An 18,214-nucleotide genomic window follows, 5' to 3' on the forward strand; every position below is an offset into this window, starting at 1 on the left:
AGAATCTTTGGGAGTTCACCCAGCCTTCCCAGGCCGCCTGGTCAGTAGAGTATCAGAGAGGTAGCCGTGTTAGTCTGGTTCTGTAAAAGCAGCAAAGAATCCTGTGGCACCTTATAGACTAACAGACGTTTTGCAGCATGAGCTTTCGTGGGTGAATGCCCACTTCGTCAGATGCAAGAATGTCCAGCTTGTAAGCGGTTCAAACCGCAGCAATCTCGGGGCCAAGGGAGTCAACCCTGCCAGGAGCGCCCCCCCATAAGTAGAGTAGGAGCTACAAGCGCCGGCTGAGCCACCTACCTTCTCCCTCTGCCCAGTTGGGTTCGACCTACAATAAGCAGGGAGGCAAGCGAGCATTTTGAGGATGCGCTTGAGAGTAACCTACCAGACTTTACCCTGGATTGGTCTATCCTGCTGTTATCCAACCGCCTTCCTTTTTTCTTCCCTCCATGGACAACTATAACTTCAGACTGCTGGGTTCTCAATACTGTGGCAGAGAGTTATACCCTACAGTTTACTTCTTCCCACCCTGCGTCCCCCTCCCTCTTCAGGGACCCATCTTTCGAGAGTCTCCTTGTGCAAGAGGTTGCTGCAATTGGGTGCAGTGGAAGAAGTTCCCCTTCAGTACAGGAACAAGGGGTTCTATTCTCAGTACTTCTGTATCCCAAAGGCCAAGGGCGGTCTGTGGCCCATCCTGGCCCTTAGAGACCTCAACAAGTGTCTAAAGAAGCTGAAGTTCCGCATGGTTTCCTTGGCTTCTTCGAGATATGTTGCCCATGTCCATTCCCTGACCCGCCCTCCTTCCCCACTGTCAGAGTTTCCGGCAAGAAGGAACTGAGGGTTGGAGAGCAGGTGGTGCCCCTTATACCACGTCATGTTGCCACCACTCTAGAGAGTGCCAGAGCCAATCCCCTATGGATACTGCTAAGGGAAAAACTTCCGCCACTGGTGCATGTGGTGAGCGCACACACCTAATATGGAATGCACATGAGCAACGTCTCTCAAAGAACACCAGTTACAGAAAAGGTAACTGTCTTCCACTATTGTTGCACTAAGATGTTAAGGAGCCAAGTATGCAGTAATTTGGTGTCAGGATATCGCAAGTCCAGGAAAACATACAACTTCCAATGTAAATGTTTAGTGTTGAGTTTCACAAGGTCAATTAAAATAACCACTTAATAACAAAATTTCATCTACGTTTAAGAGAGGAATACAATACTTTATACAAATATGTTGCTTAATGCATCTGTCAAAACATTTTGATCTGACCAAGATTTGACCTGGGTTGATTCACATTTCCTAAGCCAATTGCTATTAGTTAAATGGTTTCTAATGAGACATTCTGAATGGTTGTTGAATGATTCAGGTGGCAGTTTATTAATGAAGATTCAAGCATTTGAAAGATAGAAACAGATTGGAGTTCACATTTTTTATTTGGGGCTTGACTTTTAATTAGGCATAAAACAAAAACCTACCTTTTAAAAAAAGATATTACTTTAAATTCTTTTATAAAATTTAATACTGTTCAGTGAAACTTTTCAGTAACATGAACTTAACATAAACCCTACTTAAAATCTCTGCAAGCTTTAGACTTAGACTGATTTTATTATTTTTTAAAGCAAAAAGAAATCTGAGAAAATAATCTTAATGATAAATAAAGGAATTTACAGAAGCACAAAGGTCTGTTTTATAATGGAACACACAGATATTTATAATAGTGCACCAAGAAACAACAGAGTGCTGAACACAAACACACACAAAATTGACCTTGACCTCTCAGAAATGAATCTAGTTTGATTATAAGTGGCCTGAGGATGAAAAACAAGAATAAACGCCTCTGGCTTTCATTAATAAAGGTTTGGTAGGGTGACTGGTTTCTAAGAACATAGAATAGAAGTGTAGGGATATAAAAGTCCTTGGATTAAAAAACAAAAGCATAGGATTAGATTAGAGGATTTGTGGTTAAATCCTAGTACCCCCATCAATTATTGGATTCTGTGAATGTTAATAAGTCATGAGTTAAACACTTCTGTTAGCCAGGTGTTAGATGCGACTGACTTGGGAGAATGGTTCAAGACAATCCCCTTCATTTATTAATTTGTTTCTCCCTCTGTCCAAGTAAATAGAAGGAGGAAGTTGTACAGTCTAGTTAATATAATTTTTATCTCAGCAATATAAACTATTTAGAATAGTGGCTGCAATCCTTGCTACGTAAAATCATCAAGAGAAATAGCTTCATTGAGTGTTTGTAAAGTGAAGAGTGACTATTCAAGATAATATTACAATGTAGCCCTAAAAATTTTGATTATATGTTTGAAAGCAATACAACCATGTCTTTGGAGCATATGTTATACACTGGATATTGATTGGGCTATAATATATTAAGTTTATAATAAACAGAAGGGGGCAGAAAATCCTTATATATTAATCTTAGCTTCTGTCAGTGAGAGTTTAGAATGTATTGCCAAATATTTTTATGAAAATGCAGAATTAGATTGAGAACCAATTTTTAAAAGCAACCTTCCTGAAATTTGTCCCATAAATCAGGGTACTTGCAACTAAGGTACCATAAAAAGAGTGAATCAGAAGAGATCATGTTACCAAATCATGACTGAAGGGGATTAACTTTCATCCCTCTTTGGAGGGCATTAGGTGCATAATGTCCAAGTTGTAAATAAATGTGCAGATTATTATGAGTCACACCAGAGTAAGGTGTCTATAACAAATATCACCCATTACAAATATCTGCCAGAAAACTAATGGTCTGATCTTGTAAGTTAATTAAAGTAATATATAAAAGTTAACGTTTTTTTTTAAAGTTTTTTAAAAAGGAAGAAGTAATATGACCCATGAGTGTGTCTTTGGTGGATTTCATTTAATTTCTTTGGGGTAAGTGGATTGAACTTTAGATGAATAGGGTGAGATAGCCCAACTTCAAAAAGGTCTGTACAAGAGATTGGTGTAGTGCCATATGCCTTAGTTGGCAGTTGATGCCATTTTAATGATACACTTCCAAATGTAAAACACAGATTATTTGGAATCTGAAAGACTTCCCAAATAGACTTTTTCCTTTCTGTAGCACTGTGTGTTTTCATACATCTTTATCCCACTCTCTGTTTGTTCCACACTGAAGGGTGAAGTATGAGAAACTGAAAGCAAAACTGTGCATAACTTCTTTTAAAAATTATTTTTGTTTTAAAACTGAGTAGCTGTGTTTGTTTAACATCACATACGCTCGTGTGCTGGAATGGCAGCATAATTAACCATTTTATAAAATGATGCATTATCATGGTGCTAAGTGTGGATACCTTCATGGCTAAATATGAAAAATAAGGTATCTTTCTATAATGCTAATATCAGTGGTTTATGTGCTTAAGGTGTCTTTTAGGTGTAGAAAAAATACCACACATATTTGTTATTCCATCTTCATTCTCACACTCTGTCTTCAATTGCTGCACTTTTCCTGGTGCTTTCCTTCAAAGGCTACTGTATAAAATTGTTTTTCCCTGGGTAAATCAGTTGCATGGTGAGCTGTGCAGCAAACATTAAAACCTTAAAATTGCCTATCATGTAATCATACTAATCAGTCACTGCGTAGTATTGAAGCTTTACACAAATCTTTGATCTAGGAGTAAAAATATTCTTCTAAAAATATAATATATAAAAATATATACTAATGTGAACATAATGTTTAAAGCAAGTACAGTATTCATTGGGCCTTTTGAGTATTACCTTAGTCCAGAGAAGCCTCATTAAATAGTTTTGAAGGAACATATTTAAAATTAAACTCTGGATGTAGTGGGCTCAGGTTGTGCAACTATTGACTTTTCTTATTTCTTCTGACGGTGGTGTTTTTTGAATACAATGGCTCCCTCTGACAATAAGAGATGTTGGCTAAAAAGCCCTCAAATTGAGAATATTAATTGCATGACAGGAATAAAAATGGTCCAGTTAATGCAATAGCATTCACTGAGGCACTGGAAATCTGTGGATAATTTTGAAAAATAAGCACAGATGTAATCAAATTTATGTGAGTATTAGTACCCAGGATAATTTGTCCCTTGATAGGAGTATGTCCTTTTTAGATAATAAAGTCTGCATTACTTAGAACTGTGGCTGCATTTTTTTGCCCAAGTGAAATCTGGATAGTTAAAGTCTCCCATGAATATTGTAAACTGTGGTTTCAGATACCTTGATAATTATAATTGGTGCAGGAATTTTTCATTTTCTCTCTTCTACACTCTTGATGGATGATAACTTATATGTTCTGTGATGCCTTTTCAGTTTCATTCCTTGTCTCCTTACCTGAATAATTTTACTATCATATTCTGTTTAATTGAATCTGTCTGACTCTGCAGATACTTTTGAAATCTAAAATGTGTAGCCACCCTTTTGCTTCTTCACTTTTTTACCTGTGCAAATTATATGCATCTATGTTGATATTTGGGTTATGTGAATCAGCTGATAGGTTTGTGGCATGCCCATCAGATCACTATTAGTTCTTGCTGTTTATTGTACTCCTTGCATATGAAGCTCTTTGACACAGGAACTGCCTTTTTGTTATATGTTGGGCTCATAGCTATAGATTCTAAAATGAGAAAAGGTTAAAAAAAAAACTGGGCATGTTTTGTCTTGGGAAAAGTAGACTGAGGAGGGACCTGAAAAGTCTTAAAATATGATAAGGGCTGTTACAAAGAAGATGGTTCTCAATTGTTCTCCATGGGAGAGACAACATGAGTGAGGTAATATCTTTTATAGGAGCAACTTCTGTTGGTGAAAGAGACAAGCTTTTGAGCTACACACAGCTTTTCTTTAGGTCTTTGTATAGCTTGAAAGCTTGTCTCTTTCACCAACAGAAGCTGTTCCAAAAAAAGGTATTACCTCATCCACCTTGTCTCTCTCTTAGCTGTGTTTGGTCCCAGGATGTAAGAACTCTGCAAACAATGTCCACTGAAGGTAGGACAAGAAGTAATGGGCTTAATATGTAGCAAGGGAGATTTAGGTTAGATATGAGGAAAAACTGTCTAACTATAAGGATAGTTGAGCATTAGAATAGGCTTCCACAGAATGTTGTGGAATCCCTATCATTGGACGATTTTAACAATAGGTTAGACAAACACCTGTCAGAGATGGTGTAGGTGTACTTGGTTCTCAGTGCAGGGGGTTGGACTAGATGACCTCTTGAGGTTCCTTCCACCCCTACATTTGTATGATTCTCTGCTACCACAATAAAAACAATAATATTTTTAGGTGGAGACTAGCGAATATAAACACATCTTCTTTCTCAAAGGTAGTCTAACATTCTGTGACCCTAGAATCCTCCTCTGTGCTGGTCTCTCTTGTCAGTCGTTCTTTCCTCTCACTCAGTTTGGAAGGATATCAAAAACGTTCTTCTTCACTGTCTTTGTTTCGCTCCAGTTGCCATATTCCCAAAGTTATCCTTGATATTTGCCAGATTTACAAAAGCATTTAGCAGATAGGTGCCTAGTGGGATTCATAAAAGTGCCTAACCTGCTATCTGTATCTTTAGGCACCTGAATACCTTTGGAAATTTGCCCTCTTATCCTGTCTTCCTTTTCTTGCATTTTTTTGTTTCCATATGGACTGTAATTTTTGGAAGTCTACCTTCGTTCTGCAGTGTCCTCCACTCTTCTTATCATATATCTCCTATTCCAGTACCAGGAGCCAGTATTCTGTACACTTGATCTGTAATCCAGGTAAGTCTGGCCAACTCCTTTCCTATGAAGAATTATGTATACCTCTTCCTTAGTGGGAAAGTTAGTGAGGATGAGATCAACCTTTCTGATCCCTAGTTGCATATGATCTTCAATGAGCTGCATTACCTGGCCATAACTCAGAAATTTAAGGCTCAGGGAATGGTTAACAGCCATACATTTCTTTTTATGGTTGGGTCAAATATTTAGTTACTCTAATGTTTTCATTTTATCTATATTTTATTCATATTTATATATCTATATTTTGTTCACTTTAAGTTACAAGTTAGTAGTATGTATTGTTCTATTTTTGTAACCTTTACCTGTCTCTGCCTAACAGTAGAATGTTAATAGTTAAAGGAGTTAATACAATTTCTGACTGTTTTAAAATAGCCCAGTTTTCTTAAACTCTGCCTCTGTCAATTGTAACACTGTCCAGAGCTACTGTTTTTTTCTATTTCTCTATATCACCAGTCAAGAGCTGAGGCCAAAGGGTTCTTTGGAGACCGTATATTGCTGTAAATTTAATTTTCAAAGCACTTCAGTTGTGTTAACAATAACAGGCGTAATAAAGAAAATGCATGACAGTTATATTTATGGACACACAGGTATTGTAAACCCCCTTAAGTAACCAGCCTTTTTTTTTTTTTGTGGTGGTAGGATCCTGGGGTCCCTTGTACCATCATCTTACTATTGCTTAGTAGGTAAACTTTTTGAAATCTTCATTTATGAATGGTTACAGTGGACCATGTCAATGTGTTAAATGGCATCCCTCAGAGAACAATAAACCAAAACAGACTTTCTTTAAATAGCTTTCCTCATTGGTTGGTGAAATTTGTCTTGAAACCAGTAAATCATCTCTGTGTGCTTGTCAGCCAGTTCAAAGGCTCTCTGTGTGTAGCTAAGGCTGATGGTAACACGAGCCTTTGTACATAAACTCTGCATAAATGTCTTTTGTAATTTGGAAAATCTCTGGTTCTGACTTACATATTTGAGCTGAAAATATCAGAATGCTTAAAATGTTAACACTATGTTTTAATAAATGCTGTTTTTTGCTTTGCCTTTTTGTACTATCAATTGCCTACAACTTCATAAATCTGTTAAATACATAAGAAATTATTCTGGGATGATGGCTGGTGTACTTTGGCCTCTGTCTGTAAAGAACCTAATCATAAATGCTAATATGTCTGTCCATATGGAGCTTTTGACACCTCATCCTCCAGACATCAGCTTGTTATTTTCCTTTACTGTGGTGCATGATGCATTCATTCTGATGATCTTTCCTCTCTGGGACTTTAGGGACCTGATTTTTTTAAAAAAATTTGGATTTGTGCATTGCTTTGCGTCCACCCATATAGTAATGCAAATCCTCAAGTCAGGGATTTCCCTATTCACTGGTAGTTGGGAAATCTCAAGTGCTTGTACAATTCCTGTTAGAAAGATCAGCCTAGAGTAGAAGGACCCTGTGAATGAAAGCAGTATTGACCAAGATAAAAAAAATCCAGTAATCTGCTGATCAGGAGAAGTGAAAAGATCTGTAAGAACAGATATACTTCTTAAAGATGCACTCGGGTTCCAGTGAAAGAAAAAAAGGTGTGGATAAAGAGTTAAATTTATAAAATTTATAAAATTTCCTGTACATTACTAATTTGTCTGCTTGTGGGTGCAGTTCTCTGATTTGTGCATGCATATGTGGGATTGTACATGCAGAATAGGCTCAAAGAGTCTGTCCAAACATGAGGCTCTGTAAGTTCCCCTCCGCCCATCCTACTTTCCTTACCAGTTGGAGTTTTGCTATAAATATCTCATCAGTCTATATAAGTGTGTCTAAGGATGCAAGAAGAGAAACTGCCTGTCTGAAATGTTCCAGTCTCAGTTTTTCCATAACTCATTTCCATCCATCTGAAGAAACTCTTGATCTTGTACAATATGGGAGATGAAATGTCAGTTGGTTCCTACTATTTTATTTTTCTCTCCTAATTAAAAAACTAATCTGGGAAGGGGAGGAGATGTTGGTTTTAGGGGCGGCAAAAGTTCTCTTCTTTTATTGTCTGCATTCTGTATGATTGAAAGGTGATTGTCCAAGAAAAAACAACAGCTAAGACTGATGGAGAGTCATACATTTTCCCTGTTAAAAATTACCTTTGGCAGGAACCTTCCTTTGCAAAGTGTACAAGGTTCTTTTGTTGTTGTTTTTTAAAAAGTCAGAGACCAAAATATGAATACTTGAAAATAATTATATTACTTGAAAATCATTGTATTTCATGTTCATTACTTATATAAATAATATTTTGTTTGGAGGTGTCATGGATTGTTGACCTGGTAAATTGCATATATTTTTTTTCAATCCATAAATATGTATTTACCTATAGACAATGTAGATTTTTTTTAAAGAATTTTTTATTGTATTCAGAGCTCAAAAAATAGCCATGAGTATTTTCTTTCCATACTCCCTCAGCTCCCTAATCTGTCCCCAAAAGTGTGTGTGCTGGCAGCATTGATAGGAAGAGCTGTCTCATTCTTCCTGTTGCTAGTTGATCTTTCTATATTAACACAGGAGTCAACGTCACATTATTATTCATCTTCACTGATGAATGTGCAGCTTCTGATAAGCTCTGTCAGTTTCTGCACTGAATATTTAGTCTGTTTATTCTGCTTCCTTCTTAACTATGGAAGAGGAACAATTTTAATAGGGCTACCTAAAGATGATAATAAAATGTTGTTATATTATTTTCCTCTTTCAGATCTCCTAAGGCTGGCTGTGTCCAGGATTTTCATAGAGTCATAGAATTGTAGGACTGTAAGGGACCTCAAGAGGTCTTCTAGTCCATTTCCCTGAACCCAAGGCAGGACTAAGTATTATCTAGACCATCCCTGACAGATGTTTGTCTAACCTGCTCTAAAAATCTCCAATGATGGAGATTCCAGAACTTCCCTAGGCAATTTATTCCAGTGCTTAACTACCCTGACAGTTAGGAAGTTTTTCCTAATGTCCAACCTAAACTGCCCTTCCTGCAATTTACAGTCATTACTCCTTGTCCTATCCTCAGGGCTTAAAGAGATCAATATTTCTCCCTTTTCCTTGTAATAACATTTTATATACATAAAAACTGTTATCATGTTCCTCCTCAGTCTTCTCTTCTTCAGACTAAACAAACCCAAGTTTTTCAATCTTTTGACCTGGTGTAGAGCTCGTTGGTAGTTTTGTAGGTATTGTGCAGACTTCTTCATATTGTCCCTGAAAACCTTGATCTGAAGGTCCTGTTCTCATCTAGATTTTGCTTTTTTTCTCTTGCAAGTGCAGAATTGAATTCTCTTTGAGAATAGTTCTGTAGATAGCTGTTCAGAATGTTGTGGTATTGTGATTTGTTTGTTTTAATAAAAAAGCCCTGGCATCTTGGAGGATGGAGGAGTGTTTGTAAAGGGGCTTTATTCCACAAACTGATCTATGAAGGCACACTCTTGTGCCTGTGTAGTGTCCCATGGATTTCAGTGGAACTCCATGCAAGGGGGCCTCCGGTGTGGAGCAATTTACAGGATTGAGGCATTGGTGTGTAACTGTTGTCTCTTAAAAAAGTCATTATGCTTGCAGATTGGTAAAGTGGCCTAAATCATAAACTCCTTTATCTCCCAAATAGGTAATTGCTTGGGCTTGAAAACATCAGCCCAGAATAAACTTCATCTGGTATAAAGTACAGCCGCGTACCTCAGCAACATGCATTGCCAAGAGCACATCAGCCACGCTGGTGGCTCCCCTATAGGATACTGATCTAAATTTAAGATTTCGATCAAGTTATTTTTGAGGTTCTGAATGGACAGGAACCAGGTTACCTAAAGGACTTGCCTCATCCTCCGGACATGGATTGCCCTCGACAGCTCCACTCCTCAGGAATGGTAGAATGCATTAAGAATTGTAAACTCCTTCATATTTAGGACCAATGTCAAATTCAATAATTAATACGAGTGTCTTTGGACTAGTAGATGAAAAGTTTCTGTTTCCATGTTCTGTATCTACCACCAATATTTCCTGGCAATAGATGGGGAGCTATGTACTGTTATTCTGAAACCAGATGTAGCCTCCCCACACTGTTAAATTAGCCAGTGCCAAAGGTTTAATAAATCTGTGTCTGGATTAGTAACCCAGGGTTTAATGCTTCCAGATAGAGCCTCTTTCTAGCTTTTTTTGTTTGGTTTTGGTTTTGCTGTGACCCAGTTTCCTCCCCAAAGAGACTATTGTCCCCAGCAGTTGTTGAAGCAGAGTAGCTATTTAGTTCCAAAAGAATAACATAATACACACAATTTGGCAGTTGCTTGCTTACAATGACTTAATCGTGGTAATTGTACATGGTGTCTGTATAAGTCTGTGTATGCACCATGATATACAGCACTTTTTCAACAAAAGCATGGTTAGTGGCCATACAAGGAGTATAGTGGCTTAAAATCTGAATCACCATGCTATCATCTCGCTACTTGTATTCCATTTGACCCATTTGGCCAAATTCATCCCTGGTGTAAGACCACTGATTTCATGGGCTTTTACTGGGGACAAATTTGGCCTCATACAGAAACACTGAATGAAGCAACCGTGAGCATGCTGTGGTGTGGTTGCAGAAGAGGTGGGATAAACAAAAAATTGCAGTGTATTGGCAAAGCAAAATTCACCCCCAGTACTGAGGAGCCAACACACTATGTGACTCTTAAATCCAATATTAATGGCTTATACCAGAGTGTTTCTTCTCCATTCATTTTTAAGTTGGCTTATGTTAACTAAACGCCATCAGGCACACTTTAAAATGCTCTTAAAAATGAATTAGTTATTTTCTTAAAAAATAGGTTTTTCCCATTTTATATCAATTCTGAGTTCTAAGACTTTGGGGTGGGGGGAAGAAAGCCCGAGGACTTCATAAATAGAAGCTTAATTTTACTGCATTTATCTCTATAGCTGCAATTAATTAGTCAGTGTATCCATTAAAAATTAAGCCTTGGTAAGTGACACTTTTAAACATGCATTCAAAATTTATTGAAAATGGGGGAAGTGATGATAAAAAGAACAATGTCTAAAAGAAAAATAAAATGTCTTAAGAGTCTCAATCTGTCCTTAAAAACTTCAATATATAACCTGTGGTACATATAAAAAGTAGAAAAGGAGGGGAGTAGAGCTGGGAAGGAGTGGGTAGAGCAGGGCAGCTTCCAGTGTTGCTAACTTTCATGATTTTATTGAGAGTCTCATGATATTCGGTGCTTTCTTAAAACGGCAGCTGCTGGAATCACAAGATTACATCAGAATCTGAGCTTTTGTTAGATAAAAATTCTATTACATAGTCATGGAGAAATGCTTGAAAATGTGACTTGAGTGCACCATAAACACTCAGAACCCAGAAAGCAAATAAAAAGAATTTCAGATGCATTATTTAAAACAATCTCATGATTTTAGGCCAGTCTTGTGATCTTTTGAGATTCATTTTAAACGTTTGGGGTTGGCACATACAAGGCCCAGAACGTTCTGTACTTGTTCACAGTTCGATTAAACCCCCTCCAGAGTATGTGAGGTTCACAGGGCTTCAGAGCCAACAGATGGTTGTCAATCTATAATGAATCCCATTTGTTCAATTATACATAGATTACACACATATCCCTTGGCAGTGGGGCTAGAATGCTGTTCTTTTAGCTCATAAAACACAGACTTCCATCATGAGAGATAAAGAACAACTCCCTTAATTTACTGTTAGTTCTTGTAGTATGTGGCTTATTGTCTCCGTAGGCCCGTCATGAAAGGGGTAACATCACATGCATATGGAGACATGCATATACACACACAAACATACAGTATGTAACAGCTGAAATAGATAGAATATTGCTATGAGATTGCTCATGTTATTTCTTATGTGTGATTCTAATATATGGCAGACTAAAGTTAAGAAAAATGAATAAATATCAGTGATATTTTTCAGATGTTGACCAATAAAAACAATAGAAAAAATGTGTACAGTGATGAGAAATTAGCTAGTCTTCTCTTGCCACCCCAGCAGGGGAAAATGTGTGTGTGTTTTAAGCGTATCATTGAGTATAATGAAAACATTTAGTTTTGCACACCAAAACTATCCCATACTTTTGAAAGATTTTTGTAATAGGATGATGATAATCTCTGAAACCAATTAAAATAATAAACTGCATGCCAAATAAGTTTATTTACTTTACCTTTATTTTTATATTAACCCAAAATGTTACCCTATGCATTTTTTGTTTGGATCGTGGAATTCTTATCAGATTATTTTTGCACATTAAATACACACAAACAATGGTCTAGTCCCATCAGTAACTAAAATTAGAGTCTTTTCCCTTTTCTCCATTCTGTCCCCATGTCCTAAAAAAAATAAAATAGATTTGTTAGAAGATCAGATGTCTTCTCGGTTAAGCCCATCAGCTCAGTTTACAGCAGAATGCCTTTCCCCTACTTTTCCTTTGGGGGAAATATTCCATTAAAATGTTGCTTTTTATTGTACAATGGCCAGTTTACCTCACAAAATCTTCACCTTCGTAGTAATTCTCCAAAGCAGAAATTTGAGGGCCCTTAGTAACTTTTTTGTTTACAGACTTCCTCCTGGTTATCTTGAGTTGATAAATTCTTTATCACCCTGGAAGGGGTCACAGACTGTTAATAATTTCAGTGAAGCAGTCAGTCCCTTGGAATGGTATGGATGTCAAATATGTGGATTACAAGCTGTAGCATTTGATACATAGTATATAGCTCTGATGTTGGGGGTGGGGGAAAAACAAACCCAGAAACAGCCTTTCAGTTTTAGTGTAGGAGTTCATTTAAATACAAAGACTTGGGTTAATGTATTATTTAAAAAGGTTTGCTTCTTTAAGTTCTGTTTCTCTCTGATTTTTGTCTTGTAGTGTTGTCCCACAGACTACAGTTATACTGAACAATGATCGGCAGAATTCAATAGTAGCCAAGATGGTTGGGCAGGAAGAGCCATTGAGCAGAACAGCGGATTCTCTGGAAAATATCCTTAGCAAGTTAGTAGCAACAATTGCAATCCTTCCCCTACACTTCATTATTTCTTACAGGAAATCCAATAGAGGTCTGCCTACTGCAATTACAAGTGCAAAATAAGGACATCCTAGGCAACTGAGCTTGAGGAAAAAATATTCACAAAGTAGTGAAAAGGGCCAAATTGACAGTCCTGCACAGCAAAGTCCTCTATCAACAGAACAGGTACAGCGCAGTGCCTCAACTTTGAAGTGTAGGGAGCATCTCTGAGGGGGAAGGGTTAATTCAGTCTCTTTGGCCCACTGAGTCCTTAGTATCCATGCTGAGCTTTCCAAGAAGGGGGCCCATTGTGATTGGTTTTGCAATGTCGACTCTTGTCCACTTCGAACTGTACTGAGACCTACCAACTCATTAACGAAAGGACATTCAGTGGCCATCTGTAGTAACTTTTGTTCTAGCCAAAGCTGGATTTGAACTAGTTACTTGAAAACAAAGGCTCTGTATAGAAAACTGTTTGAAGTAACTAGCCATGCTAATTTAACAGTTATGTAAAGAAGTTTCTTTATACTTATTGGTTATATGTTGTGTATAGACATTTCATTGATAAAATTTTCAAATAGACTTAAACAGCAAACTACTTTCTGAGTAATTAACATTAGATAGTAACTATAAAGCAAGCCAAAGAGCACTTACTTTTAAACAAATATTGACACTTACAAAAGGTTTTCATCTTCTAATGCGTTTATTTGTAAATAGTATGTATAGCTTTTTTGTGCAATTTGTATAACGTTAACACATGGACATTTATTTTAGAAAGCTGGGGTTATTGTTAAAATGTCTTTCATCTGTACAGAACATGTTTCTTTCTATAAACTTTTTTAGCTCTTTTTGGAGGCTAATGGAGTCAGTTGAGATGTCTTCAGTTCATTCATGCCATACAATTAATAGAATATACATTTTATTTAAAGCTTACTTAACTGAATAGCTAAAAGTTATGGAAGGAAATTAGTCAATTGAGTTTTCTATAAATTGTCCTTCATCTGAACCAGAGGCAAATGGATTTATTTTTATTTAATGTCCTACAGGGAATCATGTTTTGATGCTTTCTGAAGAAGAAACAAAATTCTTGTGTAGCTTCTTGTGTATTAATTTTTGTTAATATCAAAATATTTTTGGGTTTTATGTTAACTTAATTTGTAGAAATATAGTATGTAATTCATTACTTGATGTCAAACACCTGCTGAATGTAATCAGTTTTAGGGTTATTCTGCTACTGCTGTCAAGGTAGCTCTTAATCTAGACCAGCGGTCAGCAACCTTTGAGAAGAGGTATGCCGAGTCTTCATTTATTCACTCTAATTTAAGGTCTCGCATGCAGTAATACATTTTAATGTTTTTAGAAGGTCTCTTTCTATAAGTCTATAATATATAACTAAACTATTGTTGTATGTAAAGTAAATAAGGTTTTAAAAATGTTTAAGAAGCTTCATTTAAAATTAAATTCAAATGCAGAGCCCTCCGGACTGGTGGCTGGGACCCGGTCAGTGTGAGTGCCACTGAAAATTAGCTCGCGTGCCGCCTTCGGCACATGGGCCATAGGTTGCCTACCCCTGATCTAGACAGACTAGCTTTTACAAGAAAAGTCATATAATCAGTAAGAAATCAAGTTATTAATATTTTTAATGCACTAGAAACAGTATATTACATTCTTTGAGTCTGTAATCATGCTTTGCCAAAGTATGAATTCTTCTTTTCTTTCTCAGTGCTGTTCCCGGTCGTAGACAGAACACCATTGTGGTGAAGGTGCCAGGGCATGATGATAGCCACAATGAAGATGGAGAGAGTGGGTCTGAGGCCAGTGACTCAGTTTCCAACAGTGGCCAGTTAGGAAGCCAAAGTATTGGGAACAATGTTACTCTTATTACACTGAACTCTGAAGGTATGTGATCAAAATGAGCAAAATGAGCAGGGTGGAGGAATGAGCTAAAATTCTATCAGAAGCTCTTGAGATCATTTCGCAGTTCAATCCTTAAAGAACTATGAAAAAATGTTGAAGTGACCTATCCTATAGGAAGCATCAGATAAGACCGAGTAACAGGACAAAATAATTCAGTTTCCTTTAACTTGCTGTTCATTTTTCTAGGCCAAAGCAAATTAAGTGTATTTGTAATACTTAATAGGTATGCCCCAGAGCACAGCCCTTGATTTAACAGACTCTTTTGCATTAGCAGTATAAGAACACTTAATTTCAATGTTTTTAAATGTAAAGATTTGCAAAATGATAACAAAATACTTTGGTCCCATCTCAGAATTGAAATAGAGAACTAGGGAAATAACTGCATTCTCTGGGAAGCATCAAAATGTACCAGTTCATTGCCTCCTGTAACTACTTATGCCGTTCCACTGATGCTGAATTCATCTGAAAGTAAACAGTTAGTTATTTTGGAAACTCTAAACAGTTTTTTAACAGGAAATTCCTATCAAAAATGTATTGTTTATAGGATAGTCCTGTCAACAGCTTTCACAGTTTCCTACAACCTCTACACAACCCAAAATCTCTGCAAAACAAAGAGAGTGGAATCTAAGACTTTGAAATGTGTCTTCTGTAGACAATCTGTTATATGTTGTAAGTACTTAGGGTATTAAAATACAAAATGAATGCTAGCTGCAATATTTTATGCAATCACAAAAATGATGAAAATATAAAACAATTAGAAAGACACATGTTTTAGGTGAAAAGTGTCATGTAAGTAAAAAAAAAAATAGACAATCGCAATAAATCATAGGGTTTTTTTATAATTGGTTTGATTAATCATGTCACTAATTTTTAAACAGAGGCCTGTAATTTGAACCTTAGACCATAGAGTCTTTTAATTAAGATAATTACCCACTAACTCTTCTTTTATTGAATTCATAAGTGAACCATTCCTTATATTTATTTCATATATGTTAGTTTGTGTTTATATTCATGCACCACAGGGGAATATATTAGTATTTGGGTACTCAATTTATCACATCTTAATGCCTGATTTTTCAGAAAATGCTGAGCATCCACCCTCTGAAAAATATGTCCCTTTAAGGTATCTTACACTGAGCACCCAAAAACTGAGGCTCTCAGAATGACTAGCCACTTTTGAAAATGTTGGCCCATGCTACTTGGGGCAGAGACTATACATCTTTTATATATACACAGGTTATGGTCACTACCAGAAATTAATGAATAATGATTTGACTATTTCTCATGGAGAGCTTCTTGACTCTTCCAACCTCTGACATGTCTCCTGTGACAAAATCTGTGTCCAAAAAGTAGTTTGTATTGGGAGGAAAGACAGGAGATCCAAATTTTGAAGCTCCCACATTACAAAATAGGCTGGTTGAGGATAGTAATGGCATTGCCATTTGAAAAATCAGGTCCTGTAGCAATGGGACTTGGAACACCTTTATTTGCACAGTTGCTGATGTTTTTGGCAATTTATTTATTTATGTATGTGAAGAAATTGAGTTTCACTGTTCTGGTGTCTACAGAGTCAAATTCTTCTCTCAGACACATATGTTCATGTCTTATTGGCTCCCACTGTGAGGACACTTGTTCATACTTTGTGGATAAAATCATGTGGAATTAGTCCCGAGCTGACTGCTTTGTTAGGGTCAGGGAATAACTTAAAGGACGAATGCCAAGTCATCTGCTCTCAAGTTTCAGCCAGTGTCACTCTCTGAGATACTAGATGTGTTGGGTGTACTTCAGTTTTACAGTCCATGTTCTGGACATATGTGTTCTTCCTCACTGGAAAAAGCCATTGAGAAGGATGCTCAGTCAGATAAGACTGAGGTTTATATCGGTTAGCTGGGGGAAGCAACTGGAAGATATGGCACTGATGGCATTTGGCCTTCTGATTGCTGTTTTATTGTTTGTTTTCACAATGTGGAATTCTGATTAGATCACTGGCTGCTGCTAGATGATTTGGTAGGAGCAACAGCTAGGAGTGCATTTTCAATTTACCAATGCTTAGGAGGGTTGTGACTATTCAACTGGACCGTGCGACTGTCAGAAGTGCCTTTGTCACTTTGAGATTAGATTAGTGCAGTATGTTGCACATGGGGCTACATCTTAAATACATCCAGAAACTAAACCTGGTGCAGAATTTGGCAGCCCATTTGGTCTAAGCAGCATATGTTACAGTGAGCATTTTACACCAGTGCTCCATGATCTGCAGTGGCTGCCATTTGGTTTCTGGGTGGAGTTTAAGGTCCTGGTTTTGACATAGAAAGCCCTGAATGGCATAGGATCTGCCTACCACTCTCCTCCATGCCACGTTTGTGGCCTGCAAAGGTATTAAATTTGGAGTTCCTTCAGTATAAAAGATGGGAGCTGCAGACATGGTGTTCTCAATGAGGGCCCCTTTGTATATATCTTCATTGGAGCTAGGGGGCTCAAGGTAGCATGTTAAAAATAGATGTGTGGCTGTTGCGGCACCAGCAGAGGCTTGGGATAGCCACCTGATATTGGACACAGGAAGAAGAGTGAGCTTGAGCTCCAGTGGCTAGACCAGCTTCCGTTGGTGCTGCTATGCCCACTCAGCTATTAGCCTGCTAGCACAAGCCCTACCTGGGCTGGGAGGCTTGCTCCCAGCTGCAATGTAGACATATGCCTTGACTTTGGAACTCATTTTCACCTCCTTCATCTACTTTTGTCTAAGCCTGTTGACCAGTAGAGTGTACTGCAAACTCTTTGTATTTTCCCTAGCTTCCAGAGAGCTGGGAGGATGATGAGTAAGGGGCTTTCTTGCTGTTACATTTTTACCAGGCTGTAATTCGTTAGGATGAGTGAGGTACAATTGGTAGAACAGTAAATTATAACAACTGTATTTCTAAATATTGTCAAGGGCCCTAGAGGATGTGCTAAACTTTTTTTATTTTGTAAAACGGAAATTGAAATAAGTAATATAAATAAATATATATTTTATTTTTAAAGGTCAATGTCATGTTTGTGTTTGTTTTCTCCCGAAGATGGCCTTTGCAAAAGTCTAATGTAAGTCTGACTAGTTTCTGAGATGAGAATTTTGACATGCACAGTGTTGTCAGAAAAGACAATTTGTGACATTGTAATCCAGATATAGTTAAATACTTACAACAGCAAAAAAGTATTCAGTAACTCTTTCCTAAACTCTTGTCAGGTGGCACTAAAATGTTGCATGTTGCAAAGACTGTGCACTTTCTGGGAAGAGAGATCCTCTGCAATTTAAATTTCAATTATCTCACGTTTGACTGAAATTGTGCTGATTTTGCAACTACTCAGGCTTTCAAGACGGATTTAATTTTCCTGGGTTTAGGGCTTTTTCCTGCAAGGGAATCTATCTACAGGGGAGGCTGATGTTGCTCAGCACCTTGCAAAAACCAGACCCTTAATCCTCTGCTCCTTTGGAATGGCAAAATTCATCTTTTGGAACTACCCCATTTTTATCAGCAAAATACAGACCAAATGGTTTATTTGTTAAAATTTCATACAG

At 37.3% G+C, this 18,214-nt stretch overlaps 1 protein-coding gene across 3 annotated transcripts in view; it reads left to right on the plus strand.

The window, feature by feature from the left end:
- LOC120384706 (BTG3 associated nuclear protein) overlaps positions 1-18,214 on the plus strand; it is a 247,863-nt gene that overhangs the window by 47,050 nt on the left and 182,599 nt on the right. For 2 of the 3 annotated variants that reach the window (XM_039503693.1, XM_039503694.1), the window contains exons 5-6: positions 12,612-12,734; positions 14,471-14,646. In XM_039503693.1, the coding sequence (XP_039359627.1) occupies positions 12,612-12,734; positions 14,471-14,646 (299 nt within the window). Of the gene's footprint in view, positions 1-9,368; positions 9,606-12,611; positions 12,735-14,470; positions 14,647-18,214 lie in introns of those variants that run through there. The other variant, XM_039503695.1, reaches the window with a different exon arrangement.

This window comes from Mauremys reevesii, linkage group 16 (assembly GCF_016161935.1).
Source record: "Mauremys reevesii isolate NIE-2019 linkage group 16, ASM1616193v1, whole genome shotgun sequence".
Lineage (NCBI taxonomy): Eukaryota > Metazoa > Chordata > Testudines > Geoemydidae > Mauremys > Mauremys reevesii.